This window comes from Myotis daubentonii, chromosome 1 (assembly GCF_963259705.1).
Source record: "Myotis daubentonii chromosome 1, mMyoDau2.1, whole genome shotgun sequence".
NCBI lineage: Eukaryota > Metazoa > Chordata > Mammalia > Chiroptera > Vespertilionidae > Myotis > Myotis daubentonii.
The window spans coordinates 39,882,189-39,909,401 of NC_081840.1; the positions used below are offsets into that span (position 1 = coordinate 39,882,189).

Consider the following 27,213-nt stretch of genomic DNA (forward strand, 5'->3'; position numbering starts at 1 on the left):
GACAACCCTGTGCTCCCCTCGGTTAGAGCTACTTGGTGGTGCGTGGGAGGGGAGACCCACGGGGAAGGAAGATTGCTAACCACCTGTGTCTTGTCATTTCTGCTTCATGGCTGTGCAGCTGTGGTATTCGCCTCCCTGGAGCCTTGTCCTCATTTCATGACTCACTGACCTGAGTGAGGGGCCAGGAGGGAAGTGCCGGGGGCGGCAGCGGTTAATTCAGACAGACGCGGAGCCCGCGTCGCCTTCTCTTCCTAGTGCAGCCTTGTCATGTCAGCTCTTTCTTCCCAGCCAGGGATGTAAACATGGAATGGGAAACTGACCACAGAGTCATTCCGTTGGTTGCAGGGCCTGCTCCTCTGACCTCTAGTGGGAGGAAGGAGGTCAGAGGTGAAGGCATTCAGGACCTCCTTTTTTATTTTTTTTAAACTTTTTCTGTTTTCCATCCCTTTTGCAATAAAAACATGTTGACCTAGCGAAGAGGGTCTTCTGGTTCTTCTGCAGTGGTGTGGAATTTGCATGGAGAAGCGCTTATTTCAGGAGGGAGGGACCTACTTTGTGACTGAAGTGGCACTGCGTAACGGCCAGAGAGAGGGTTGTTGGTGTCAGACTCAGGTTCGAATCCTGGCTGCCACATTCCTGGCCGGGCCACACGAGGCAACTACTGTAACCCCCAAACCTCTGGCTTCTCCTAAACATGTTGAGAGGATTAAGTGAGATATGAAGTTCTTAGATTAGTGTCGGCACCAGTTGGCTCTTCATAAGTGGTGGCTGCTGTTACTAATTATAGAAAATTTATAGCAGTGGGAATGAGATGGGGCGGGGGCGGGCGGTGAGTAGAGAATAAGGATTCGGCTTGTTAAGTGGTTGTGCCTTAATTTGTGCTTAAAGAGTATGTGTCTGCCCAGTTGGAGATGTGAATTTTAGTGGAAGGCTTTGGAACCTTCAGACCCTCTGGACAATTCCCTGACTTTCCAGCATAAGTTCCATAGATCTAAAGAAAACTTAAAGCTAAGTATTAAAGATTTTCAGCAAAGGAATCTTGAGGCAAAGATGTATTTCTAAACGGTGTTTGCACTTGTGATTTCCTGCCCTGGGAAGAGGTTGGAATATTAAAAAGCAGACCCATGGAGTGATTTATTAAAGAGTGGAGAGGAAGGGCTGTACCCCCTGCTTTGAGCTGTGAGAGGTTGAGATCACTGGAGTAAGCGGAGGAGGTTGAGGGAACTGGCCATGGAGAACAGAGGCGGCAACCATCACCCTCCTGGGGCATGAACCATGATATTTATCAGATGCAGGAAGGCGTCTACTACTGACATCTGGGAAATGGCAAGATGCATATGAAAAAGCTGGTTAATACACTGCGACATTCAGAAAATAAAATCTAACGAGCAACCACTGTGTTAGAGAGTGGAGAGGAAAAACTTTAAAACTTGAAAGCAGAGAGGGAAAATAGGCGAGCCTCTGCTTGCACCTCAGGCTTTAGGAAGACTGTGTGGAGTATAGAACCATGCAGTTGTTAGATACTTTCTCTTGTACAGGGAGTATCCCCCGCCTGGCCCTAAAGGAAACAGTGGCTCCCCAGAGGCCTACTGGCAAAAAAGGACTTCCCCTGGGAAAGCTGGAGGGCAGGAGTAGCAGAGACGTAGAGCATTGCCTGCTGACTGCCAGGCCATGGCCCATCCTGCCTGGCTTTCTCTACTGATGGAGTGAAGGAGTGTGGACTGTGGTGTTAGGTGGACTTGAGCTTGATTTCCAGCTCTGCTTTGTGGTTTTGTTACTGGAGGGGAGAGGTCCTTGTCTCCTCTGGATGGTAGTGGGGGTGGATTTCTTGTGATATCCCAAGAGGAATAATTTTCTGAGACTTGCACGGGAGAATGAGAGGGAGTAGAAAGCTTTATGTCTGTGGAATTACATCCTTAAGTTTCCGAAGTCCCATTTCCCTCAGGGCAGTCATGGAAGAAGTGTAGCTGGGGCTTAGCAGATCTGAATGCGGAGCCAGTGAACAGAGTTTCCTTTCCATGTTGGAGCAGAGGCCAGCCCAGCATCAGGCTAGCACAGTGTGTGTTCCCCACTGCAGTCCACCAGCCCATTGCACGTGGGGTCTGCAGGTCCACATGGCTATGGAGGAAACACGGGAGAAAGCAAGCGAGTCAAGAGCAGGTGAGCAGCAAGAGAGAAAATTCCTTTGGAGATTATGTATTTCCAAAGTTTCACTCCCTTGCAGCGGCCATGCCCATTCTGGCCAATGATCTTTGTTCCCTGATACAATTGAGAGACAAGGTCACCCAAACTTTACTGGGCATGCATCTATCTTCCCTGGTTAGGTCCCTTCCCCCAGTGTTTTGCAGGGAGGAGGCCTGTGGTTCCCTGGAGAGTGAAGAGTTGCAGCTTCCTGGTGAAGCCCAAATGGCATGCCCATAATGTCTGGCTTCCCCCTTTGCTCTTTTCCTATTAATAACTAGCTAATTACCATGGTATCAGTTTGGGGTAAAACTTAAGCTCTATTGGCCAACATTTTCCTTAGTTCTAAAGTGGGAAAGTTTTAGGCCTCATTAAGTCATTATGAGCATTAAAATTGGGCATCGGAAGCACCTCGCCTAATGAATTTTAGTAGTTTCTCCTTCAAGCTTCATAGCAGACATCTTGCTAAAACAAGAAAGTAAGATTTAGTTGAAGCCCCTCCCCCCAATATCTCTCCCTTCTCCTTTAATTTCTCCTCCCCCCCCCCACCCCCTTAGGGACTCTTATTATAAGCTTTCCTTTTTGTTGAGAAATCTAGATTCTTTTCAGATCATGCCTGCACCAGGCAAGAATGTCCCAGTCACAAGCTAGCTCTGGCCTCAAGTATATTACTTGCCTTATTCTGTTTTCTTAGCCCAGAACCAGCAATAAAATGAGTGTGCAAGTGTCCTCTGTCCGAGCTGTCTTGTTTCTCCAGGGAGCGCTAAGGGCTGGTTGTCAAACCAGAAAGTTCCCTGGACACCTGCTGTGTGCTGTCTCTGATGGAGGCACTAGTGGGAGTTTCCCCTGGCATTTGTGGGTGCCCACTGGGGCTCCGAGAGGGGACTTGGCTGTAGACTGCACTATCACAGTTAGTTCTCAGAATTGCCCTGTGAGGTAGTAGTATTATCCTTCCCATTTTATGGAGGAGAAAACTGAGGCCTGGAAATACTGAGTGACTCGCCTGAGTAAGAGGCAGACCAAGATGACCAGACGTAGGCTGGGAAGTAACACAGCGAAGGGTGAGTCCGTGTGTATCAAGTCAGGGAAGTCCTGAGGAGGTGCCTGAGCCGGGCCTTTAGGCCAGAGCCTGTTTGCAGAGGGAAACAGTGGGGAAATATTCTGGGCAGGAGGTGATGAGAGTGGAGGTGTGGAGGTGGACATGGAGAGACAGCATGTGAGTGAATGGAGGGGGTGGGCATGAGAGAGAGAGAGAGGAGCTGCCAGTGAGGGCAACCGCTGACTAGAATGGGGACTGCCTGCGTGTGAGTAGCAGAAGTGACATTGACTATGGACGTCTTAAGCCTGCTGAAGTGGTGCCCTGAGGAGTTGAGTCGAACCTCAGGCTGCGTGATGAATGAGAAAGGAGGTGGGACACCTGGCTTTCGGACACCTCAGGCATTGCTGCTCCATTGTGGGGCCTTCTTGTTTCTCCTAAGATGGCAGCCATGTGGGGAAAGCCCAGGTGTGACCGGATTTCCCTGTGGCTTCTAGTCCAGCCTTACTTTTGGCCTTGGGGAAGGCTGCAGGGATGCGTTGCTCATGCAGCTTCTACCCTGGGATGCACTGGAGCAGGCTCCGCAGCCCAATCCAGCTTCCCAGCAGGAAGGCCCCTCTCTGGGGGCACCTCCTGGCTGCGGAGGGTCAGTGAAGACCAGCATGGGAGAGCCTGCTGGGTCATGACAGTGGATGTAAACGCCCGCCCCCGCCAGGGGCCTAATAACCATTGGCCAGACAGCATCACTGTGCACTGTACACATTCATCGAAAATAAACAAACTTGTAAACTGGAGGAGAAGGCATGCCACCATTTTTTGTTATAAATTCGGATGTGGTTTTTCTCACTAGTCTGTCATTCTGGGAGGTGGGGAAACTTAGCAAAGTCTGACAGCTGTGGAAAGGCGGGTCCTTTTCCTGGGGGCGGCAGTAGAACTCATTTAAAAACATCGCTCCAGCCCGACCAGCATGGCTCAATGGTTGAGCATCAACCTATGAACCAGGAGGTCAGGTTCAATTCCTGGTCAGGGCATATGCCTGGTTTGTGGGCTCAATCCCCTGTGATTCAGCCATTCAATGATTCTCTGTCATCATTGATGTTTCTATCTCTCTCTCCCTCTTCCTTCCTCTCTACAATCAATAAAACTGTATCTTTTTTTTTTCTTTTTAAAAAATATTTAATTTAAATTTTGTTTTTCAGTTATACTTTACATTCAGTATCATTTTGTATTAGTTTCAGGTGTACAGAATAGTGGTTAGATAATTATATACTTTACAGTGTTTCCCCCGATATTTCCAGAACCCACCTGACACCTTGCATAGTTATCATAGGATTACTGACTATATTCCCTACACTGTACTTTACATCCCCATGACTGTTTCATAACTACCAATCCGTATTTCTTAATCCCGTCACCTCTTTCTCCCAGTCTCCCATGGCAATATTTCTCTTCTACAAGACTGGTACTTGAAAAACATTATTTTCTTATTGCATTCAGAAGACTGAGTGAGTGAGGAATTCAGTTGACGGTACTGAATGTAGCAACTCCCGCTGAGCAAGACATTTTGTGGTGATTGAAGAAGGTTTGGTCTCGGGGGAAGGAGCCCTCCCAGGGAAAGGCAGTAGCACAAGATGGCTCCAGGCCTTTGACCGCACCTGGAGCCTCAGAAAGTCATGGGGGCAGGTGGTATTTTCCAACGACGGCCACAATAGCTTTAGTCTCCCACACGCTTCTACAATGGGACTTTCTACTCCCCGACCAAGAGGCCGAGTCTCATGTTCCTCCCCTTGGATCTGGTGGACTGTGAGTGCTTCAACCAATAGAACATGCAGAAGGGATGCTGTGTGATGTCCAAGGTACGAAGTGAGGCAGCTTCTCACTGTTCATTGGAACACTTGTCTTATTCAGGCTTTCTTTTTTTTCTTTTTTCTTTTTTTTTATTGCTTAAAGTATTACAAAGGGTATTACATATGTCTCCTTTTTCCCCCACCCTTGACAATCCCCTGGCCTCCCCTACCCCCCAGTGTCTTATGTCCATTGGTTATGCTTATATGAAAAACTGTATCTTAAAAAAAATAAAAAAGTCACTCCAGCTGCCTGGGGCAACCCCACGCAGGAAGCCCACCATCCCCCTCATGTTCGCACAATGAACTCGGTCTGTGCCTCGGAGTTTGCCCGCCTCCCACGTGGCTGGGCCAGAGCCCGGAGTGGGGGGGGGGGGCGCGCAGGGGGCGGGGGTGGGGGTGGGGGGGGGGAGACAGGGCAGGCCCAGGGCTGAAGACAAGTGCTTAAGTGTTTTGGGAAAATGAAGATTGAAGGGTGGAGCCGAGCAAGTGAAGAGAAGTTTTCCGTTTTTGTGAGAAAAAAAAAACAACCCAAAAAACAAAAACAAAAAACCAATTAAGATAAGTGTCAAGGACTTGGACAGCACCTTTGCTTTCTTTCCCTCTTATGTATCCTCATCCTATTTTTCTTTCTATCAAGGGTATGAGAAGAGTAAAAAAGCATTAAATGGAAAAAAGAAAGATTTAAAAATCCTCTCGTTAAGATTCCTTGAGCAACTGCCTACCCTCAGTTAACAAAGCCTTTGTAAACTGAACTCATTCCTTCACACCTGGCCGGCCTCCACCGCCAGCCCTGTCCTAAAATGCCAGCACCTGTCTCAGTCACGTTGACTCCAGGTCAGGAGCTCCCTGGCAGAGAGGGGGTCCCCAGAGGGTCTGGAAGACAGCCTGACCCTGTAGGTAACTTCAGGAGAGAGGAAGCCGTGGAATAAAAACTGCTTCTCAAAGCGGGGGCTCTAGTCCGCTTGCACATGAGGCCCTTGTTTAAAGCGCTGATTTCCATGCCCAGCCTCTAGCTTCTGAACCAGAATCTGCATTCTAAAACCAGGGTCCCTGGTGACTGTAAAGCCCACACTCGAGTACTACTGGTGTAATGGAAAGACATGGGATGTAGAGCCAGAACATCATGTGATCGCTGTGGGCCTCAGTTTTCTTATCTGTAAAATGGGGACAGTATCTCCTTACCAGAATTGAAAGAAGTGTGTGCCGATACATTGGCAACTATGATGTAAAGGGCATATAAATAACCACAAGAAAAATATGCCACTTTTTCTTGAGATGCTCACATCTTATCCAGCTGGGATCCAGACGCTGATTCCACACCTTCAAGTAGTTCAGCATCGTTGAAGCACCTGCAGTTCCCATAGGAATTGGAGAAGTCACATTAACCAGAAGCTTGGCTTTTCTTGCCCTGATAGAGAGGTGCATGTGGGATCACGTTTCTCGCCCTTCATCAGGGAAGGCAGCTGGCCTCTGGGCTTTGAGTTACCTCCATTAAAGGGTCCTCACACTGCTTGCTTGTGGAGCTGGGCCTAAGTGGGCCACAGGCAGAGATGGGCTTCTCAGCTGGCCAGGAGTGAATGCGAGAGCTTCCCTGAAATCCCACACGCCCCAGAAGCTGCTAGTTGATCAGATGATCGACATGAATGAGCACCCTCTGTCTCAGAAATGGGACGTTTGTGAATGCCCTGAACATCATCATCAGTGGGGAGTCCCGAGGCTCAGATTCCCAAGACCCGCCCATAGAGAATCTGAGTTGGTAGGTCTGAGGTGTGCTCTGGGAATTTGCCTTTTTAACAGGTACCCAAGTCCGTGGTCGGCAAACCGCAGCTCTCGAGCCACATGCGGCTCTTTGGCCCCTTGAGTGTGGCTCTTCCACAAAATGCGGCTCTTTGGCCCCTTGAGTGTGGCTCTTCCACAAAATACCACGTGCGGGCGCGCACATACAGTGCGATTGAAACTTCGTGGCACATGCGCAGAAGTCGGTATTTTGTGGAAGAGCCACACTCAAGGGGCCAAAGAGCCGCATGTGGCTCACGAGCCGCGGTTTGCCGACCACTGACCCAGGTGATTCCGCTGCAGTGCGGAGTCCACAGGAGGAATGCAGCTCCCTCTGAATCGGTGGAGTAGCGCCTGGGTGAGGGGGTAAGTCCCTGTCAGAGCTGGGTTGGCACTTCCCTGCTCAAAGCTGCTGCTAGAACTGATCTCCCGCAAACCTGCTCCTCGGTCTCCCTGTCACAGTAAGTCGGCAAGACATGGGCACCCTGTGGATTCCTCTCTGTCTCTCCCCTCTCTGCTACCTCTCTCTCCTCTCTCCACATCACCCCTCTCTCCTCTCTCCTCGCTCTGTCCCTCCACTCCATCCACCAGCAGACCCTGTCAACTCCACCGTCAGATATTCCGGGTCTGGTCCCTTCTCCTCCTCGCCACCAGCACTTCCTACTACTAAGGCACTGCTCCTGCCCGAGGTTCCTGAAGTCAGATCATGTCACTCTTCTGCTCAAAACCCTCCAGCAGCTTTCCACTCACTCAGCCTAAAGTCCCATCCTCCCTGTGACCTAGAGGTCCTGGGAGACCTACAGGATTACCTCTCTCCCTCTCTGCTCTGTCCTCCCACAGCCCCACCCGCCTGACAGACAGAAGGTCCTGCCTCCAATGTCCCCTCCTCCAGGCCTCTGCCCTAAGGCCACCTTCTCCAGAGGCCTGACATTTAAAGGAGCAAATCCACCCTCTTGTCCTTCCCTGAGTTAAGTTTCTGCACAGCTCTTGACACAATCCTCCATACTGAGTAATTTACCTGTCTGTTGACTCCTGCCTAGGAGATTGTAAGCTCAGGACAGGAATACATTGTCTTTTTCCCCACTGCTACAGCCCTAAGTCCTAGACCAGCACCAGGCCCATAGTGAGTGCTCAATAAATATTTGTTGAATTATTGAATGAATATCGCAACAAGAATGTACTTTTCACCTAGCAAGCCGGCCCTGTGTGAAGTGAATACACCTGTGTGTGAAGGCAGGCATGGAAAAGGGGCCCCAAAAGCAAGCCTTATGTGCCCCCTGATTAGGAGTGAGCCTATTTTCATGCCCTGGTGTGGCTATCCTGGGGCTGGAAGGCTGAGCTTGTAACGCAGTGCTTGGTTCAGTGAATTCCATCCTGAGAATGCACTATTCCTCACACACCCCAGGCCAGCTTACCAATAACTAATTTAACTGATAGCTTGTCTCATAATAGCCTTTCCTGGGAGCCTAATCATTATTTTTGTTGTTAGAAAAATACTAGAGACCTGGTGCACAAATTCGTGCATGGATAGGGTCCCTAGGCCTGGCTGGCGATTGGGGCTGTCTTGCCCAGTCCCGAACAAGGCTGGCTGGCCGGCTAGGGGGAGGGACCACGGGAAGTTGGCTGGCTGGGGGGAGGGACCGCAGGAGACTGGCCAGCTGGCTTGGGGGAGGGTCTGTGGAAGGTTGGCTGTGGGAGCACACTGACCACCAGGGGCAGCTCCTGCATTGAGCGTCTGCCCCCTGGTGATCAGTGCATGTCATAGCTACTGGCCAGTCATAATGGTTGCTTAGGCTTTTATATATATAGACTTGAGGCTTGGTGCATGAAATTCGTGCACTGGAGGGTTGTCCCTCAGCCCAGCCTGCACCCTCTCCAATCTGGGACCACTCAGGGGATGTCCGACTGCCAGCAGTCGGACATCCCTCTCACAATCCGAGACTGCTGGCTCCCAACCGCTTGCCTGCCTGCCTGCCTAATTGCCCATAACCACTTCTGCCTGCCAGCCTGATCACCCCTAACCACTCCCCTGCCAGCCTGATCAATGCCTAACTGCTCCCCTGCTGACCCAGTTGCCCCCAACTGCCCTCCCCTGCCAGCCCGGTCTCCCCCAACTGCCCTCCCCTGCTGGCTTGGTTGCCCCTAACTGCCCTCCCCTGCTGGCCTGATAGCCCACAACTGCCGTCACCTGGCGGCCATCTTGTGGCTGTGGGCGCCGCCATCTTTGAGGGCAGGGCAGTCAATTAGCATATTCCCTCCTTATTGGCTATGGGCACCACCAGCTTTGTAATGGTGTGAGGATCAATTAGCATATTCCTTCTTTATTAGGTAGGATAGCCTACATGCCAGTCAGCCTAAATTTGCAGTTGTCTCTGTACGTTGCTGGCTGCATGGCTCTGCCTCTCTTGTTACCATGCCTGCAGCTAGTTTTTTAGTTAAATTAATCTAATTCTCCATATCTGTAGTCCTCCTCCAACCCTTCTCTCCCTGTTTCATAATCTACTCTTAAAATGGGAAATGAGTTGGAGAACAAGTCTTCACAACGAAACAAACAGGGGGCATATAACACAGATCCATAATTTCCTTAATTTGGGGCAGAGCAGTATTAGAGTTTAGTTTTATTTTGAACTGAATTTCCTGAAAATGACTACACTTTAGACCTGCATGAGATTGCTTTAGACCTTGGTGCTCAGAGTATATTAACTTAGAAAACATGATTTCTGCAATGAGGTGTGAGAAGAAGTGTCATCCCGATTTCAGAGATGAGGAAACTGAGAGACTGCCTTTCTGTAGTTTCCCCCCAGCAGTCTGAGCCATGGTGGGGTAAGCTCTAGAGCTTGGGACCCTCTGCCCCTGCCCCCACTCTTCCCTTGGGTTCTAGAGGGAGAGTCTGGATGGCAGCCCAGGCCGTGAGCACACTCGCAAGTGTGCCAGTCCCTCCAGGTGCCACTTCTTTGCACTTAGTTGTAACTTTGAGCTGGAGAAAACAGACTTTGACACGCTCAAGCCACAATCATTTCTTTTTACTTCAACTAGGGTTTTATCTCCTTTCTTAAACCAAAGGTAGACAGTGATATATAGCTTCCCTCACAGGAGCCTCTTAGAATAATTTTTATCATTCTGTCTTGAGTTTTTTGTCACTTTTCTGTTTTAAAAACTGTTCAGGGTTAGTATGCCTCGTTTTTTATTTTTATCAGGCTGGGATTTCTCAGCTCTCTCATGTAGGGCCCTGTCCCAAATCTTGAGTCACCAACTTCCTTCTCACTAGTTTCCCAGTCAGATGTTCCCCTGAACTCAAGAGTCTGTGCTGCCACCCCCTCAGCTTGCTGCGTTCTCAGGAATCTAAGCAGCACTCACGTGCTGTCCAAAAGCTCCTGCTCTCACTTCCTCTTACCTGTGTTTTCCCAGGGTGCTACGATACCCATTGGATAATCTCTGCTGTCTTCTGCCATTAAGCCTGATGGCTCAAACCTTCCTTGCTGAAGCCTCCGCTGACTAGCCCCAGACCCCTGATCAGATCCTTAACCCGCTCTCATGATGAATGGACCAGGCTTCCCTGGAAGGGTAATAGAATCCTGGGCCAGACTTTCTGAGTTCAAACCCAGCTCTGCCACCTCCTGCCCCTGTGACTTCAGGAAGGTCACTTTAACCTGTACCTCAGCTTGTTCATCTATGAAACAGGGATCAAAATTGTCCCCTGCTCTATGGAAATTAAGAGTTCAAGTTCATAGGATAGTGTCTGGCATACATTAAGCACTAGTTCAGTGTTAACTTTGTTCTGCCTGGTGGATACAAGTCTTTATGAAACTACTAGAGGCCCAGTGCATGAAATTCGTGCACAGGTAGGGTCCCTAGGCCTAGCCAGCGATCAGGGCCAATCGATCGGGGCCTTCTGCCTGCTGGCCAGGGCCTTCCTACCCTGGCTTCTGGCTGCCAGCTGGGTCCTTCCTTCATTCCGCACCACCCCCTGGTGGTCAGTGCACATCATAGTAGTCGAACTCCCATTCAGTAGAACTCCCAAGGGGACAATTTGCATATTAGCCTTTTATTATATAGGATATTGTGACATATACAGTGCTACATCTTCCTCCCACTGGTTTCTTTGTTTTTGTTCTCTGCTGGAATACTGGACAAATCTTGATTTTTTTCATCATCTTGCTTCCCCTCTCATTCCCTCCTTTCTAGACCTAGACCTGGGACACAACTACCTAAACTAGGGTGTCCGTCTTCCCTGGGAGCTGGCTCCTCACAGCAGCATCAGTCTAGCACTAGAGTTCTGTGCCTTCCCTTTGGTCAGCGTGCTCCAGAGTCACCACCCAATACCAGCTCCTGGGGATACAGGAGCAGAGGTGTGCACAGCCCCTTGGCCTCCTGGTGGCTATGCTTAGGATTGGCATCATCCCCAGTGTCAGGGAAAAAGCCTTCCCTTGTCCATCAGTGCCAACCCACAGCCACATCCCACCTTTTTGGCCATTTCCTTTATGATCGATGGCGTTTGCTCCAATTCCTTTATTTCTTGGTAGCACTTGGAAGCTTGCTTTTACGCAGGCCTACTGTGGCTTCCTAGGAGACTGTGGTGGTGGCCAGGCTCTACTACCGCATGAAGTCCTGCTTGTTTCACAAGAAACTTTGCAAAGGCTCAGAGCATTTAACAGCTGGATGGATTCCCAGGTCTTTCCCTCCATCTTCTCCCACACACTTTCCTTAAGGGAGCTGTGTGTTCTTTAAGCCCTTCTCCTAAAAAAAATTTTTTTTCTGGGTGGTGAGACAAGCTATAGGCTATTCTCTTTAGGTTCAGGGTCACCTAAAAGAAGAGAAGAATGAATGGTTAGGCATGAAATGACATTTGTTTCTCTCTTTTGTCTTCCTCTCAGGGGATCATTACTAGCAGGTTGAACCAGAATTGCTGATCTTTGGCCATGTTTGACCCCCAAGCTGGCAGTTTTGTACAGTTCATCCTAACACGATCTTACTGGTGGGCTTTCTGTTACTCACTCCAAGCAGAGTGCACTGCTCACGCTGGCTCACCAGCCTGCCAATGAGACCAGGTGGAAGCCCTCTCGCCAGAGAACCAAGCAAGTTAATCCCCCTGCGTTGAATGTTATTCCTGTCTCTTAAACATCAATGCCCATGTGTTGGTTACAATCTAACCTGATGTTACGGAGCAGATACGGTGTCCACAATGAAGCTGGCAGCATCGAGGATGCTGGGATCGCCTAGTCCTTTAATGCAGATTTGTTTGACTTTCCAGATTTCTTGTACAGAACTCCCAACAAGGAGACCTGTGAACACAACCACCAAGCGTGCTCCCGGAACGCCTTCTGCACTGACTACGCCACTGGCTTCTGCTGCCACTGCCAGTCCCAGTTTAATGGAAATGGGGAGCACTGTCTGCCGAGAGGTGAGGCGTCCCAGCATGATTAGGGCTGGGGGCTGCTCCGTGTCTATTTCTGCCGCTTGCTCATGTCTAGCTGCCCCTGGGAGCTCTGTTTGTAGACCTTGTACCTCTGCTACCTGAACCGAAGCCCTAGCAACTCGCAGATGCTCAGTGAATGTTTGAGGGATGAACATGTTTGGGCTGATGTCCCAATTGGAGGATTAACTAGAAATGTTTCCTCCTTTTTGCCAGCTCATTAGAGTCAAAGTGGATGGGAGAGAGGGATGATGGGAGAAAAGAGGTCAAAGACAGGTGTATTTCATACTGAGATGGATAATTGGTTGATTCGGGGAATCATGGAAATGGCTAATGATTGAGTTTGGGGGGTTGCAGTGGAATTATGTTTTCTGTGGGCCCCTCCCCAGCCTGGATGATGGTCTTGCTGTTTTTCAGGGGCACCTCATCGAGTCAATGGGAAGGTGAATGGCCACCTCCTCGTGGACCACACCCCCGTGACCTTCACGGACGTGGACCTGCATGCTTACATTGTGAGCAATGATGGCAGAGCCTACACAGCCATCAGCCACATCCCACAGCCCGCCGCCCAGGCCCTTCTCCCCCTCACACCCATCGGAGGCCTGTTTGGCTGGCTCTTCGCTTTGGAGAAACCAGGCTTTGAGAACGGCTTCAGCTTCACAGGTAAGCAGGGCCTCTGAGAGGGCCAGTGGTCACCGTGGCTTTGGTGGCATTGCTCCTTGGATTCTTATTCAGTGGGAGAGGATTTGCCTCTTCAGTGTCCCAGAGCCACAGGTGTGTAGTTTCCTGTCTGGAAGTAGCTGGGGATGGTTTGACCTCACAGGACTGTTTTTGAAAGACAGTGATTTCTTCTAAATGGCACCTGCTCCAATTCCTTTGTTTTGGGTAGCACCAATGGCCCTCTTGTTTTAATGGGCAGAATAAGTGGGAGATGGAAGGGACCGCTGGAACATTGAGCTACCCTGACCCACTGTGGCTTCCTCTACGTTGTCCTGACAAATAGAATATTCCATTTGGAGCATTGTGTCTTCTCGCCCCCATTTGTTGAAGCTTGTTGGTCAGGCCTCGTTTAATTGAGTTGTTATGCACAGATCTGTCCAATGGGGAGGCACAGATGGTAATAATAGGGCACCTGGAGATGATAGACTGTCATGGGAAAGGGCGTGCCTTTCCTTTTCTCCCGCCCCCACCACCCTGACCTGTAAGCGTAGAGACCAGAGCTGCTCAGATTTTATCCAGCACCAGATCCCCTGGGGTCCTTGTGAAAATGCAGCTTCTCGTTCAGTAGGCTCGGGTGGGGTCTGATTTTGTTTTCCCAACAAGCTCCCAGGCGATGCTCATGCTGGTGTAAGGACCACCCTGGGATAGCGAGAGTGCAGAGGGTAATTTTTGGCTTCTCTGCTCTCCACCTGGAAAAGCTTGTTTCCTGGTAGATTTATCTTATTGCACAGAAAGTGCTGAGAGAAAAGTCCCCCCCCCCACCTCCAGCTGTAGAGCTCACAGCTGTTAGAGGATCTTGCTCTTAATAAGGGTTTGACTAAAACCTTGAGTCAAAAGTAGATAAATATAATACAGTATACCCAGTTACATTTGAATTTCAGATAAACAATAAATAATTTTAATAACTTAATGTAAACATGCCCCAAATATTGTGTGGGACATGCTTATGCTAAAAATATATTCATGCCCTAACTAGTTTGGCTCAGTGGATAGAGCATCAGCCTGCAGACTCAAGGGTCCCAGGTTTGATTCCGGCCAAGGGCATATACCTTGGTTGCCAGCACATACCCAGTAGGGAGCGTGCAGGAGGCAGTTGATCGACGTTTCTAACTCTCTATCCCTTCCCCTTTCTCTCTCTGTAAAAAATCAATAAAATATATTAAAAAAATTTTTTAAAGAGACAAAAGAAAATATTCATTATTTATCTGAAATTGAATGTAACAGGGTATCCTGTTTTGTTTGTTTGTTTATTTTGCTAATTTGGGCACCCTTGGAAAGAGAACGGTCAGTGATGTTTCCAGGAGTTTATTTCTCATGGAAAATAAGCTCCTACAAAAAGAAATGGTGTGAGATGTGGCAGGATAACAACACACTCTGTAAGAGAGAAGTTGAGGAGCTGTTGTAATCGACAGCTGGCAGCACTTAGTCTTGGGTATCACGTGATCTCCTTAGGCCCCCTCTCCATTAGCAGAGGAAATTGGGAGGAGGACATATGCACTGGTAATTATTACTAGAAGATGCAAGGCCTCTTTTTCATCTCTGTACTGATTTTTTTCACCCCCTCCAGGTGCTACATTTATCCATGACATGGAAGTTACTTTCTACCCAGGAAAGGAGAGTGTTCGAATCACTCAAGTTGCTGAGGGGCTTGACCCAGAGGACTATCTGATCATTAAGACCAACATTCAAGGCCAGGTGCCTTACATCCCAGCAGGTTTTACAGCCCACATGGCTCCCTACAAGGAGCTTTATCACTACTCGGACTCAGGTATGTGTAACCGGTCTTCACATCTATAAAATGGGAATAGTACATATCGCCCAAGGTAGTTATGGAGATTAAGTGTTACTACATGGAATGTCCTTAGACTAGTGTGTGGCACATAAAATAAGCTTAATGTCGTTTTTATTATTTTTGTTGTTAATATCAAATTTATAGTGTAAGTGACCAGAGTGTCAGCTGCTATACATAAGAATCTTAATGTTCCTACCCAATATTTTCAAATAATAATAATGTCATCAATAACAACTTTGATGGGTAGGGATGCTATAATTATATATAGTTTTTAACCATTTTACTCTCTGTGCCATGTCAAAATATTCATTATTGGAGTTGAGACTCATCCTATAACCTTATTTCAGCCTGCTTTAAAGTCACAGGCATGCTGCAGTGTTGTAAAATTAATGCCAGGTTTGGAGTCAGAAGATAGAAAAGCGTATCCTGGATTTGCCACTTAAAATAGATGGGGGAAAGGCCGTCATCCGAGAGCCTATTGTCTCATCTTTAGAATGAGAATAACACCTTTTCTGTCCCCCTTACATGGGGGAGATGTGTAAAACGAGGTCTTTGTAAAACACCACCCGAATGCAGGACACTGCCAATCCCAGCTGCTGCCCTGCAACAGGGCAGTTTGCTTGGGTTGTGCCTTTCCTTGGCTCTTGCTCCTCTTACTGGGTGAGGACTGGACGCCGGGCAAGAGATGCAGGGAAGAGAATGGCTGCTGAGACCTGGACTGGACACAGAATAGTGGGTGTCCAGATAACTGACCTGCGCTCCTGACTTGGGACTCAGATTGAGAGAAGTGACCCCTTTCTTTCCCTGGAGCCCTTCAGACTTAGGCACAGGGGGTTGGAAGCCATCACCTGTGTGATGAAGAGGACGGACTGGCTAAAATCGTGGGGCGAAGAGTCAGGTGGACTTGAATTCCATTCCAGCTCTGCCACATGCCATCCTTGCATCTTTGACGACTACTTAACCTCTACAAGGCTCTGCCCACGATCACAGGGCTCACCTCTTGGGCTGGCACATCGTAGCACTTACTGTTCACATAGCGACAAGCAGTGGCCGGACCTCCTCCCTCTCAGCACTTTGGCTCTGTGTCAGCTCAGGTCTGGGGATTGCCTTGCAGGTTTCCATGTAAACTCAGGAACTTCCCAAGCGAACATGTCCCAGGAATTAGATTTTAAAAAATCTAAGTGTATAAAAACATACTCTATGTGAAATTCTCTGTATTTAATATTTTTCAAATTTACCAGTTTGCCTGTATCATGTGTCTGTTGCAGCTGTGACCTCCACAAGTTCCAGAGACTACTCTCTCACCTCTGGTGCCATCAACCGCACACTGTCCTACCACCTCCAACAGAACATCACGTACCAGGCGTGCAGGCACGCCCCCAGAGCCCCGGGCACCCCCACCACCCGGCAGCTGACTGTGGACCGGGCCTTGGCCATGTACAGTGATGAGGAAAGAGTGCTTAGATTTGCTGTGACCAGTCAAATTGGCCCTGTCGAAGGTACAGTTTCCTTTTTTGTTCTTGGGCAAAATTACATGTAACCTTTCTTCATACCTTTTTGGGTCGCCTCAGAATGATTCATAGAGGTTACTAAAGGTTGCTGTGCCAGGCTCTGTGTTATGTGCTGGGTCTGAATAAAGCAGGTCCTGTCCTTGAGGTGGAGACAGAGGCAGAAACGGAATTTTTAGAACAATATCCTTGCCAAGCTCAGGAATAGAGCATTGTATGTGAAGCTGGTTTGTAGCAATAATTGTGAGCACCAACCTGTATTGGGGATACAACTGTGAACAAGCTGGGGCCATGTTAGGAGGGAGAGTGATGCTGGCAGGTAGTTTGTTATAATTGTGATAAGTACAGGGTCCTTTTAGCCTGGTCTGGAGGTTCAGGAAAGATGTCCCTAAGGAAGAGACAATTTAGCTAAAACTTAAAGGTGGGACCAAAATCCAGTGCCCTCCCAAAACACAAAACAAAATAGAGCTTACATGTATGAAAAACCTACAGTTAACACCATACTTAATGAGGAAAGACTGGATGCTTTCCCTATACGATCAGGAACAAGCCAAGGATGCTTGCTCTTCTCTTCCACATGGTTCTGTGAGTTCTAGCCAGGGCTGTTAGTCAAGAAAATGAGACACTGGAAAGAAAGAAGTAAAATGATCTGTATTCTTATATAGCATGTTCTCATATGTAGAAAAAATCTAAGGAATTCACGTTAAAAAACTATTAGAACTAACAAGCAAATTCAGCAAGGTTGCAGGATACAAGATCAATATACAAAAATTAATTCTATTTCTATATAGTAGTAATGAGTAAACTGAAAGGAAATTAGGGAAACGATTCCATTCCAAAAATAATAAAATACTTAGGATTAAATTATAAACTTTAAAAACACAATATGTCTACATTGAAACCTATAAAACAATTTTGAAAAAAAATTGAAGATCTGAATAAATGGGAAAATATTCCATGTTCACAAATAAAAAACTTAGAATTGTAAAAATTGCAATACTTCCTAAATTGACCTATAGATTCAACACACTCCTGTCAGCTGGTTGTGTGTGTGTGTGTGTGTTTTGAGAAACTGACAAGTTGATCCTAAAATTCATATGGAAACTTAAGGAACCCACAAGAGCCAAAATCATCTTGAAAAAGAACAACAAAATTGGAGAATTCATACTTCCTGAGTTCAAAACTTAGAGTAATCAAGACATTGATCTCTATGTGCAGCCAGCCATAAGGCTAGACATACAGATCAATGGAACAGAAGTGAGAGTCCAGAAATACACACTTACATTTACTGTCAATTGATTTCGAGAAGGGTCCCAAAACAATTGATGAGGAAGAAGACTAATCTTTTTAACAAATGGTTCTGGGACAACTACTGGCTACCCATGTATAAAAGAATAAAATTGGACCTCTACCTCACACCATGTGCTAAAATTAACTCAAAATGGGTCAAATACCTTAATGTAAGAGCTCAAATTTAGAAAAAGACATGGGATGAATTTTCGTGACCTTGGATTTGGCAATAGCTTTTAAGATAATGATATTTAAAAAGCACAAGCAACAAAAGAAAAAAATAGATAATTTGGATGTCATCAAAATTAAAAACATTTGTGCTTCAGAGGACATTATCAAAAAAGAGAAAATATTTGCAAATCATATATTTAGTAAGGAATTTGAATCTAGAATAGATGAAGAACAACTTAATAATAAAAAGAAATAATATAAGTAAAAGATAGGCAAAAATTATGGATAGACATTTCTCCAAAGAAGACATGCAAATGTCCAATGAGCACATCAAAGGTGCTCAATATCATTAGTCATCAGGGAGATGAAAAATCAAATCCACAGTGCAATACTACTTTACATGAGTGGGGATGGATATGATTAAAAAACAGATATGTATTGGGAAGGATGTGGAGAAATTGAAACCTCATACATTGCTGGTGTGAGTGTAAAATGATTGTACTTACTATGGAAAACAGTCTAGCAGTTTCTTAAGAAGTCAAACACAAAGTTACAGTTCAAGCAATTCTACTCCTAGCTATACATGCAAGAGAAATGAAAACTTTATGTCCCCACAAAAATTTGTACATGAATATTCATAGCAGCATTACTCATAATAGCCAAAAGGTGGAAACAACCCCAATGCCCATCGAATGATGAATGGATTTTTAAAAATATCATATATCCATACAGTGGAACATTATCTTATCTAATAAAAGAGTAATATTCAAATTGACCATCACTCCAACACACAAGATGGCCACCCCAAAGTCGTCACAAGATGGTCGGCAGGGGAGGGCAGTTAGGGGCGACCAGGCTGGCAGGGGAGGGCAGTTAGGGGCATTAGGTAGGCAGGCAGGCAGGTGAGTGGTTAGGAGCCAGTGGTCCTGGATTGCGAGAGGGATGTCCGACTGCCAGTTTAAGGCCGATCCCACAGGGGTCCCGGATTGGAGAGGGTGCAGGCTGGGCTGAAGGACAACCCCCTCGTGCACGAATTTCATGCACCGGGCCTCTAGTTAAACATAAAAAGAAATGAAGCTAATACACATTACAATATGGATGCGCTTTGAAAACATGCTGAGTGATGGTAACTAGTTAGGAAAGACTACATATTGCATGATTCCATTTATATAAAATGTCTGGAATAGGCAAATCCACAGAGACAAAAGTAGATTAGTGGTTGCCTAGCGCTGAGGAAATAATAGGGGAATAGGGAATTGATAGCTAAAGGGTACAAGCTTTCTTTCTGGAGCGGGGGGACTGGATTAAAATGTTCCAAAATTAACTGTGGTGATGGATGGTTGCAGAACTCTGTGAATATACTAAAAACCATGTAATTGTGCATTTTATTATTTTTTTCAGTTTTTATAATTTTCATTTGCATGGAATGTGCACTTCAGATGGGTGAATTATATGGGAAGTGAATAATATCTTCATTTAAAAAAAAAAACAGTTGAGGGGGGAAAAAAACCATAACTCTAAAGCAGTGGTTCTCATACTTCAGTCAGCATTAACCCCACTGTAATGTGTAATAAAAATGTTCTAGGCTCATCAAGGCATTAAAGGACATGAGGAACCTTTCCTGCATATTGCTAAGTGAAAGAAACCAGTCTAAAAAGGCTACATCCTGTGGGATTCTAGCTATGTGATCTTCTAGAAATGGTAAAACTATAAAGACAGTAAAAAGATCAGTGGTTGCCAGGTGTTCAAGGGGCAGGGTGGGGAAGAGAGTGATGAATCGGTGGAGAACATGGGATTTTCAGGGCAGTGAAACTATTCTGTACGCTTCTGTAGTGGTGAATACGTGTCATTACTCATTTGTCAAAACCTACAGAATGTACAACACAAAGAGTGAGCCTAACATAAACGATGGACTTTAGTTAATAATAATATTCCAATGTTTGTCTATCAGTCACCACCAATGTACCACACTAATACGAGATGTTAATAATAGAGAAAACTGTGCAAATTGAAGCAGGAGAGGGGTGGGGAATCTATACTTTCTGCTCAATTTTTTTTTTTAAACCAACTATTCTAAACTGTTCTAAAAAATAAAGTCTATTAATTAACAACAACAAAAGTTGTAGGAAAGCCAGAGGATGAGCCTGTGGGTCAGGGAACTATACAGATAGGAATTGACGTCGTCAGATCAGGGGGACATTGTCATCCTGAAAACCAATAGGTACTGTTCACTCTAGAATGCAAGAGGCAGGTGCGGAGAAAGAGAATGTCTCCTCATTCAGCTCCATATCCAGGCTGCTGAGCCCAGAATCGGCGCCTCAGAGAGGTGATTCTGTACCCAACAGGCCATTCTGGGAGCTATCACTGGAGGGGAGGGCTCCTGGAGCCTCCTCGGTCTCAGTATGCACGTGTCACTTCAGTAACATAACAGGAGATTAAGGTCAGAGGACGAGACTCTTCTAGGAGGCAGAAGTGACTTGAAATGAGATCCTGAGTTTGCTGGCTTGGGTGGGAGTCGGTTTGGTTTTAGGAACCTTAGATGGGGCACAGGCATTGGGTGTCCGGAGATGGGATTATAAGGTAGTGAATTGAGAGCATGGAAGTGTCACTTGATTTGAGAGAAATATGCACATCAGAGGGATGGAAAAGATCGTTACTGCCGATTTCTCATGGAGAGACCGAAACAAAAACAACTAGGGAAAACATTCTTCACCTTGGAGCGTCCAGCCCAGCCCTTTGCTGGCGTGTGGGCGTTCCATCCGTGAGAACAGTGTTGAGTGGAAAGAGCTTCCCAGGCCACAGAGGCCCATTCCCACTCCAGGATTGTTTAGGGGAAAAGATAGATCTCTGGTGTGTTTTTCCTAGAGGCACACCAAGTAGGAGTCACAAAGGATGGGAGAAATCCCGCACACTGGCAGGTACAAGTTGCTAATTTGTCTTCAGAAACGTATATGATTTTTCCCTTCCACACTGCATCTAATAATAACAAGAGTGATAGCAAAGGATGGTTTTCTTGGTGCCAAACACTAAGTACCTTCACGAATTAACTCGTTTAATCGCCACTACAACTTCAACGGGGGATTATTACCCCATTTTCCAGACTGAGTGGAGACATGAAGTAATTTGCTGGGTCACAGCTAGAAACGGGGGAGCTGGACTCCAACCCGGCACCGGCTCCAGAGCCCCGTCTCCACTCTCCAGGGCACTGCCCCTCCACCTGGCCTCGCTGGCCTCCAGGCTGCCTCTAATTTAGACCAACGTTTACAAGAGGGAATGCATACTTTAACCCTTTATGTTTGCACCCTGCTTCATCCACCCCCACAGAAAACAGCGGTACTGTTTATTCTCTCCAAATAGGAAAAAATGGGGCGAAGGGGATGGGGATAGGGTGGGGGAAACAAAAGAAAAAGATGAACAAAAAGAAAACCTCTTTTTCTTTCCCTTCTCAGTGCATAGCATCTTAAGAATTTCCCACTCTTTCCAGAGGGAACGACAATCTGGTCGGAAAGTCTGTGGACCGGTCCAGCCGCCCCTGAGGTGGGAGCCCCTGGCTCCCCCAGGGGTCCAGGAGGGGTGCTGTGGTCTCCTGCTGAGCACTACAGCCACTAGCCCACCCCTTCCGTGTGGGCTGGCTGTCTCCTGCCCTGGCTCCCCTTTGGGGCTCCATCTGGCGAGTTGAGGAGACTTCGGGCAGAGGGCCCCGCACTGTTCCTTTAAGGAAAACCGCTCTTCCCTTCTTGATTAAATGAGAAAATGAGTTCCAGATCCCCAGTCCGAGTCAAGCTGTTTAAGAGGGTGAGGGTGAAATAGAAAATGTCTTAAGAAGGGCACCGCTGTTCTTTGCTTACTATAATAGGAGACAAGCTAACACGCCATGGGGAGTGAATAGCCATGTGGTTTTAGAGATGTACTTTTAAAATAATGCTTCTGAAAACCAAGTTTAGTAAATGGGGCCCTGTGCACAGAAGGGCTTTAGCACTTGGTTTAGTGCTCTGCTGTTGTCTTCTTGAAGCGCTTATTAATTTTGAGCAAAGGGCTCCACGTTTCGTTGTATGGCCAGTCTTGTCTGTGACGTATATTTTAAATCAGTTTTATGTCATTGTGGGCATTTTTCCTCAGTTTCAGGTAGGCCGGTGTATCCTGTCCACGTTTGCAAGTCAACTTTTCTGTTGCTTTCTCTTTATATGCCTAGGAGGGGCGTAAGCTCTTGTGTACTCACTGATCTTTGCTGGGATGTGCCAGGGTGAAAATGTGATGCTGGAAAGCACTGAACAAGAAGGCCAGGCATGAGTATTTATAAATTAAAACATTTCAAAGCGCACATCCCCCTTTGGCTGGGTAAGGCCGGGCATTTAGTACAGAATCTTCTCCTAAAATGGAGACATAATCATGGGGGAGAATTGGGCTCTTGTCTCACACGGGGCCTCCGGTGAGGACATGACCCTGTCGTTGTTAACTGAAACACAGGCTGGGACTGACTCAGGAACTTGGTCTATGCTAGTAGGTTAACCCAGCGACCACAGCCCCAGTGCTGGGCGTCCGTCCCATCTGCCAAGAGACCCGGCGGGAGGGATGAGGGGCGTCCAAGGATGTCTGCATGATATGGGGGGCTAGGCTTGTGCCGGCAAGCTTAAGTTCATCAGGTTTAAGAAATGCTGGAGTCATTTGTTGGTCCTCTTGGCAAAGTTGCTGTTACTCTGGCCAGTGTCATTGAGGTGAACCAAGGAGAAATCCATGGCCTTCCTCTTTTTTGTTTTCAGGCCATAATATGGGAATCAGTACCATGAGGATATTCTACTGCAGGAACACACTGTGGTGTTTGTTATAAAGCAGATAGTGGCTCTTTACCAGAAAGCAGGGGTGTCCTATCAGGGACTCAGCCAAGGCATCCCAGTTCACAGAAGAAAACTGGGAGAGCCCTAGTGTAGGCAGTGGGGCCAGGACTGGTGTGGTGGCCAGATGTTCTGAAGGACTGGGAGGAAGTCCAGTCTGGGGCAGGCAACAGCAGCAAGCCCTTGGGTCCAGGCTAGGTGGGACTGCCACCGTCTGTCTACGATGCCAAGATGCTGGTTTCTGGGGAGGTGAGGGAGCTGTTAAGAGCAAGATAAGACATGAAGTGTACTAAGCTGGCTGTCAAGACAGGGAATCAGGCACAGAAATCTAAGGCAGAAGCCCAAGTTAGCATGACTTAGATGTAGCCTCAGTGGTAGCAGAGATGGCTTGATGGAGAACCTGGGAGGTTTGGGTCAGGCTCCTGAAATCTTTCAAATCTCAGGCCAGAATTAATTCTAGGGATTGAGACAAAGATAAAACTTTAAGTGAGCCCTAACGGGTTTGGCTCAGTGGATAGAGCGTCGGCCTGTGGACTGAAAGGTCCCAGGTTCGATTCCAGTCAAGGGCATGTACCTTGGTTGCAGGCGCATCCCCAGTAGCGGGTGTGCAGGAGGCAGCTGATCGATGTTTCTCTCTCATCTCATCGATGTCTCTAACTCTCTATCCCTCTCCCTTCCTCTCTGTAAAAAATCAATAAAGTATATTTTTTTAAAAAAACAAAACAAAAAACAAACTTTAAGTGAAGAGGAAGAAGGAACACAGTCACTGGGAACTGGGTAGGCCTGCCTGGGGAGTCACTTTTCACATGCATTGTGTTGGATTTTCTTTATTTTCTTCAGCGGTTCTAGCAGATAGAAGCATTATTTGTGTTCTTGTTTTATTTTATTTATTAAATATATTTTTATTGATTTCATAGAGGGAGTGAGAGATAGAAATATCAGTTATGAGAGAGAATCATTGATCAGCCGCCTCCTGCACGCCCCACACTGGGGATGATTGAGCCTGCAACCCAGGCATGTGCTCTGACCGGGAATTGAACCCTGACCTCCTGGCTCATAAGTTGATGCTCAGCCACTGGGCCATATCAGCCGGGCTGTGTTCTCATTTTATACTGGAGGAATCAGAAGTAAATGGAAGTGCCCATGGTTAAGGATTCATCCCATCTGGGTGTTTGGGGCCCTTTCGAACACCATCATCTCTGTGCCCTTGGCTTAGACTGGATAACTTTATGGCGTTCCTTTGGTTGTGGTTGTAGCAAAGTGGTGGAAAGCATGGTCTCTGGAGCCAGACTTCCTGGCTCTTCCTCCCAGCCCCATCCATCTCTTCTGGCTGTGTGGCGGTGGGTGGGTTACTTCCTACAGTGTAGTCATGAGGATTTCATGGGCTGGGATGTAAAGGGTTTAGAACAGTGCCTGGCATGTAGTGCTCAATAAGCGTTACTATTATGTTGCTTGTAGAAATAAAATTATTTAGGGAAGATTTCAGATGTTTACAGTCATCACTATCTAGTGGGTGGATGGGTCCATGGCAGGGTTAATCCTAAAAAGTAAACACTGCAAAAATCATTCCTCTTTATTTTGTAATAGCAAGATTTTTCTCATGAATTTTGATTTATAGTGAATTTTAGTGAGAGATTGCCCAATTTATGAGCAGAAATTTGGGGTGTGAGTCCTTGTTGTCCCACTTCCTAGCTTTGTGAGCTCAGGCAATTTTTCCAATAGCTGTCACTTTCCTTATCTGGGAAAATTACCAATAATGGCAATGACAACCCAGCTCAGTATTACCCCAAGAATCACATGAGATGATAGACCATCTATCATAATAAAAGGGTAATATTACTAATTAGACCAGACATCTTCCGGATGTCATTCTGGACATCCTTCCTGACAAAGCTGGGGCTGGAGGGAAGCCAGCCAGGTCCCGGGTGCCTGCGGGCAGCCCAGGGGAAGCTAGCCCGGGTCCTGGCTGGGTGCCTGGGGGTGACTGGAGGAGGGAAGCAGCCTGGGTCCCAGGTGCCAGAGGGAAGCCGGTGCCAGCAGCCAGGGGAAGGAAGACCTACTCTTGGTACGAATTTTCATGCATCGGGCCTCTAGTTTTTAAATAAAAGGATGCCATGTATTGGATATTTTTAATCCCTGGACACAAGCCTACTATAAACAAGAAAAGGTTAGCTGTCTGTAAAGTAGGCAAAAGGAAGTCATTCTGGAATTAAAAATCACCATACAAATAATGCAGCCTAGCTTTGGATATTAATAATTTAGCAGGTTGCCATATGGGCCCCAAATACAGACACGTATACAGTTAGTTCCAACAAGTCTTGGATCTCCCTCCTGTGCCGTTCTCGTAACAACAGCCAGATTGTGCTTTTATTTCCTCTCTACCCGCACAGAGTACTCAACCCCCGTGCCAGTGAATCCTTGCTATGATGGGAGTCACACATGTGGCCCGACAGCTCAGTGCTACCCGGGGACGGGTGTGGACTACACCTGCAAGTGTGCACCTGGGTACCAGGCAGATGGACGGAGTTGCATGGGTAAGAGCCATACTCTGTTCTCGCGTGGAGCCATCAGGCACTATGTTTATAAAAGACAAGTGTCTATCTTCTTAATGATCTCCGTTGACCCATAAGGTTAGCAGATGTTAATCTAAAGACGAGGATTTAAAAACTAAGGTGTGTGCTGGATAGTTTGAGAGGACAGTTTGGAGGTGGGTATTTGGGGATGGGACTCTAAAAAGAAGACCTCTATTGCAATACCTGGATATTCTGAGTTTTTAAGCTTTGTAATTTTAAACCGGTATTAAATATTTCTTACACTTACTAAGCAGTACATTTTCTGGGTTTTTTGTGTGTTTTTTCAGATTTCAGACATTGTGTTTCTTTCACCTATTATGTCCCCAAAAGTTTCAGTAGAAATCTCTTTACATTTTAAAAGAAAAATTGTTACAGTGTGGTTTTCTTCTAAATGTTCAGTATTTTCTAAACATTCAAAAACTTTTCAGAATATTTATTCAAAATACATCTCCCTGTGGCTTATGCTTGAATGACTTGAAATATTATTTATGATCTGCAACATGCATCCGTATCTGGTGCTTAAAATCCTGCATTTCAACACCTGTTTAGTCCACTAACAGTGAGTCCCCTTGAAGCCTCATTGTGGTGAGAAAATACTGAGTTTCCAGATCTTTCACCTGTGGGACCCATGATTTGAGCAGCACTTTTCTGTTCTGATTTCTTCCTAGATCTAGATGAATGTGCAACTGGCTTCCATCGCTGTGGCCCCAACTCTGTGTGTATCAACTTGCCGGGAAGCTACAGGTGTGAGTGCCGGAGCGGTTACAGGTTTGCAGAGGACCAGTACACTTGCGTCTGTGAGTCCCAAAGTCATTCCTCTTTTTGGCCAAAATGATGCTGAACCTGGCTCTTTCATTCATTAACATTTCCATTTCTACTGTATGGTTTTTCTAGAAAACATAAAATTTACATTAAAATAACCCAAAGCTATGGCTCAGTTCAGTTCTGGGTTGTTTGTTTTGGTTGCTTTGTTGTTGTTGTTTTTCTCTAAAGAGACATTTTTGGTGTTGAGATATTCAAGGATGGTCACTTCAGTTGGGATTCCCGTGTGTCTGGTATTTGGTCCAGTCATGTAACAAGACTATGAACCTCTTTAATAAATAATAACAGCTCCAGGTAGAAGTCAAATATGTCTCAAATTACAATGAAACAGATTTGTAATTCAAAGATGCTTTTCCCACTTGACCAGACAAAGCGTTCCATCTATATATATAAAAACCTAAGTGATTGTTATGACTGGATGACCAGACAACCAGATGACCGGCTGATAGCTATGACTTACACAGACCACTAGGGGGCAGTCGCTCAACACAGGAGCTGCCCCCTGTGGTCCCACCCCCCAGTCAGCCAACCTCCGCGGTCCCTCACCTCAGCTGGCCTGCCCCGATTGGTCCCTTGGCCCTGATCACTGGCCTGGCCAAGGGACCCCAGCCATGTGTGAATTCATGCACCAGGCCTCTAGTCTATAATAAAATACCATTTTCTAGGGTTCACCCCCCAAAAAAAGTGGATCCAAAAGAACTAGAATTCCAAATTCATGCCATTGCTAGATGATATTAAAGAAAATACACTTTTAAATCCACTGTTTTGATCATCTTCATGCCTAGTGCTTTAACCACAAACCCAGACCAGCACTTCTCGAATTTTACTATGCATACAAACCATCTAGTGCTCTTATTAAAATTCAGATTCCCTGGCTCTGGGATGGGGCCTGAGAACCTGCATTCCTTATTCGCCTTCAGAAGTCCCGATGCTGTTGGTGCGCCGATTGCGCTGTGAAGAGCAAAGCTCGCCCATTTGCAGGCCTGAACTCTTGGACATCTCGCCTTCTTCTCTTTTTTAGTGATTGCCCCACCTCCCAACCCCTGTGAGGATGGCAGCCATACCTGTGCTCCCACTGGCCAGGCCCGGTGCGTTCACCTTGGAGGCAGCACCTTCAGCTGCGTCTGCCTGCCTGGTTACACCGGCAACGGGCACCAGTGCACCGGTGAGTACCTGCGGGTCAGCCTCAGTGACAATGGTAGGCCACCTTGGATACACATCCCCACATCGGCAGGACCTGGTTTAGAAAAGA

The 27,213-nt window shown here is 46.8% G+C and overlaps 1 protein-coding gene across 1 annotated transcript in view; it reads left to right on the forward strand.

The window, feature by feature from the left end:
• Positions 1 to 27,213, forward strand: part of NID2 (nidogen 2) — a 66,576-nt gene that overhangs the window by 16,079 nt on the left and 23,284 nt on the right. Inside the window, exons 5-11 of the mRNA XM_059695970.1 lie at positions 12,092 to 12,241; positions 12,671 to 12,916; positions 14,541 to 14,741; positions 16,034 to 16,264; positions 24,957 to 25,100; positions 25,808 to 25,936; positions 26,983 to 27,126. Coding sequence (XP_059551953.1) covers positions 12,092 to 12,241; positions 12,671 to 12,916; positions 14,541 to 14,741; positions 16,034 to 16,264; positions 24,957 to 25,100; positions 25,808 to 25,936; positions 26,983 to 27,126 — 1,245 coding nt within the window. The remainder of the gene's footprint in view (positions 1 to 12,091; positions 12,242 to 12,670; positions 12,917 to 14,540; positions 14,742 to 16,033; positions 16,265 to 24,956; positions 25,101 to 25,807; positions 25,937 to 26,982; positions 27,127 to 27,213) is intronic.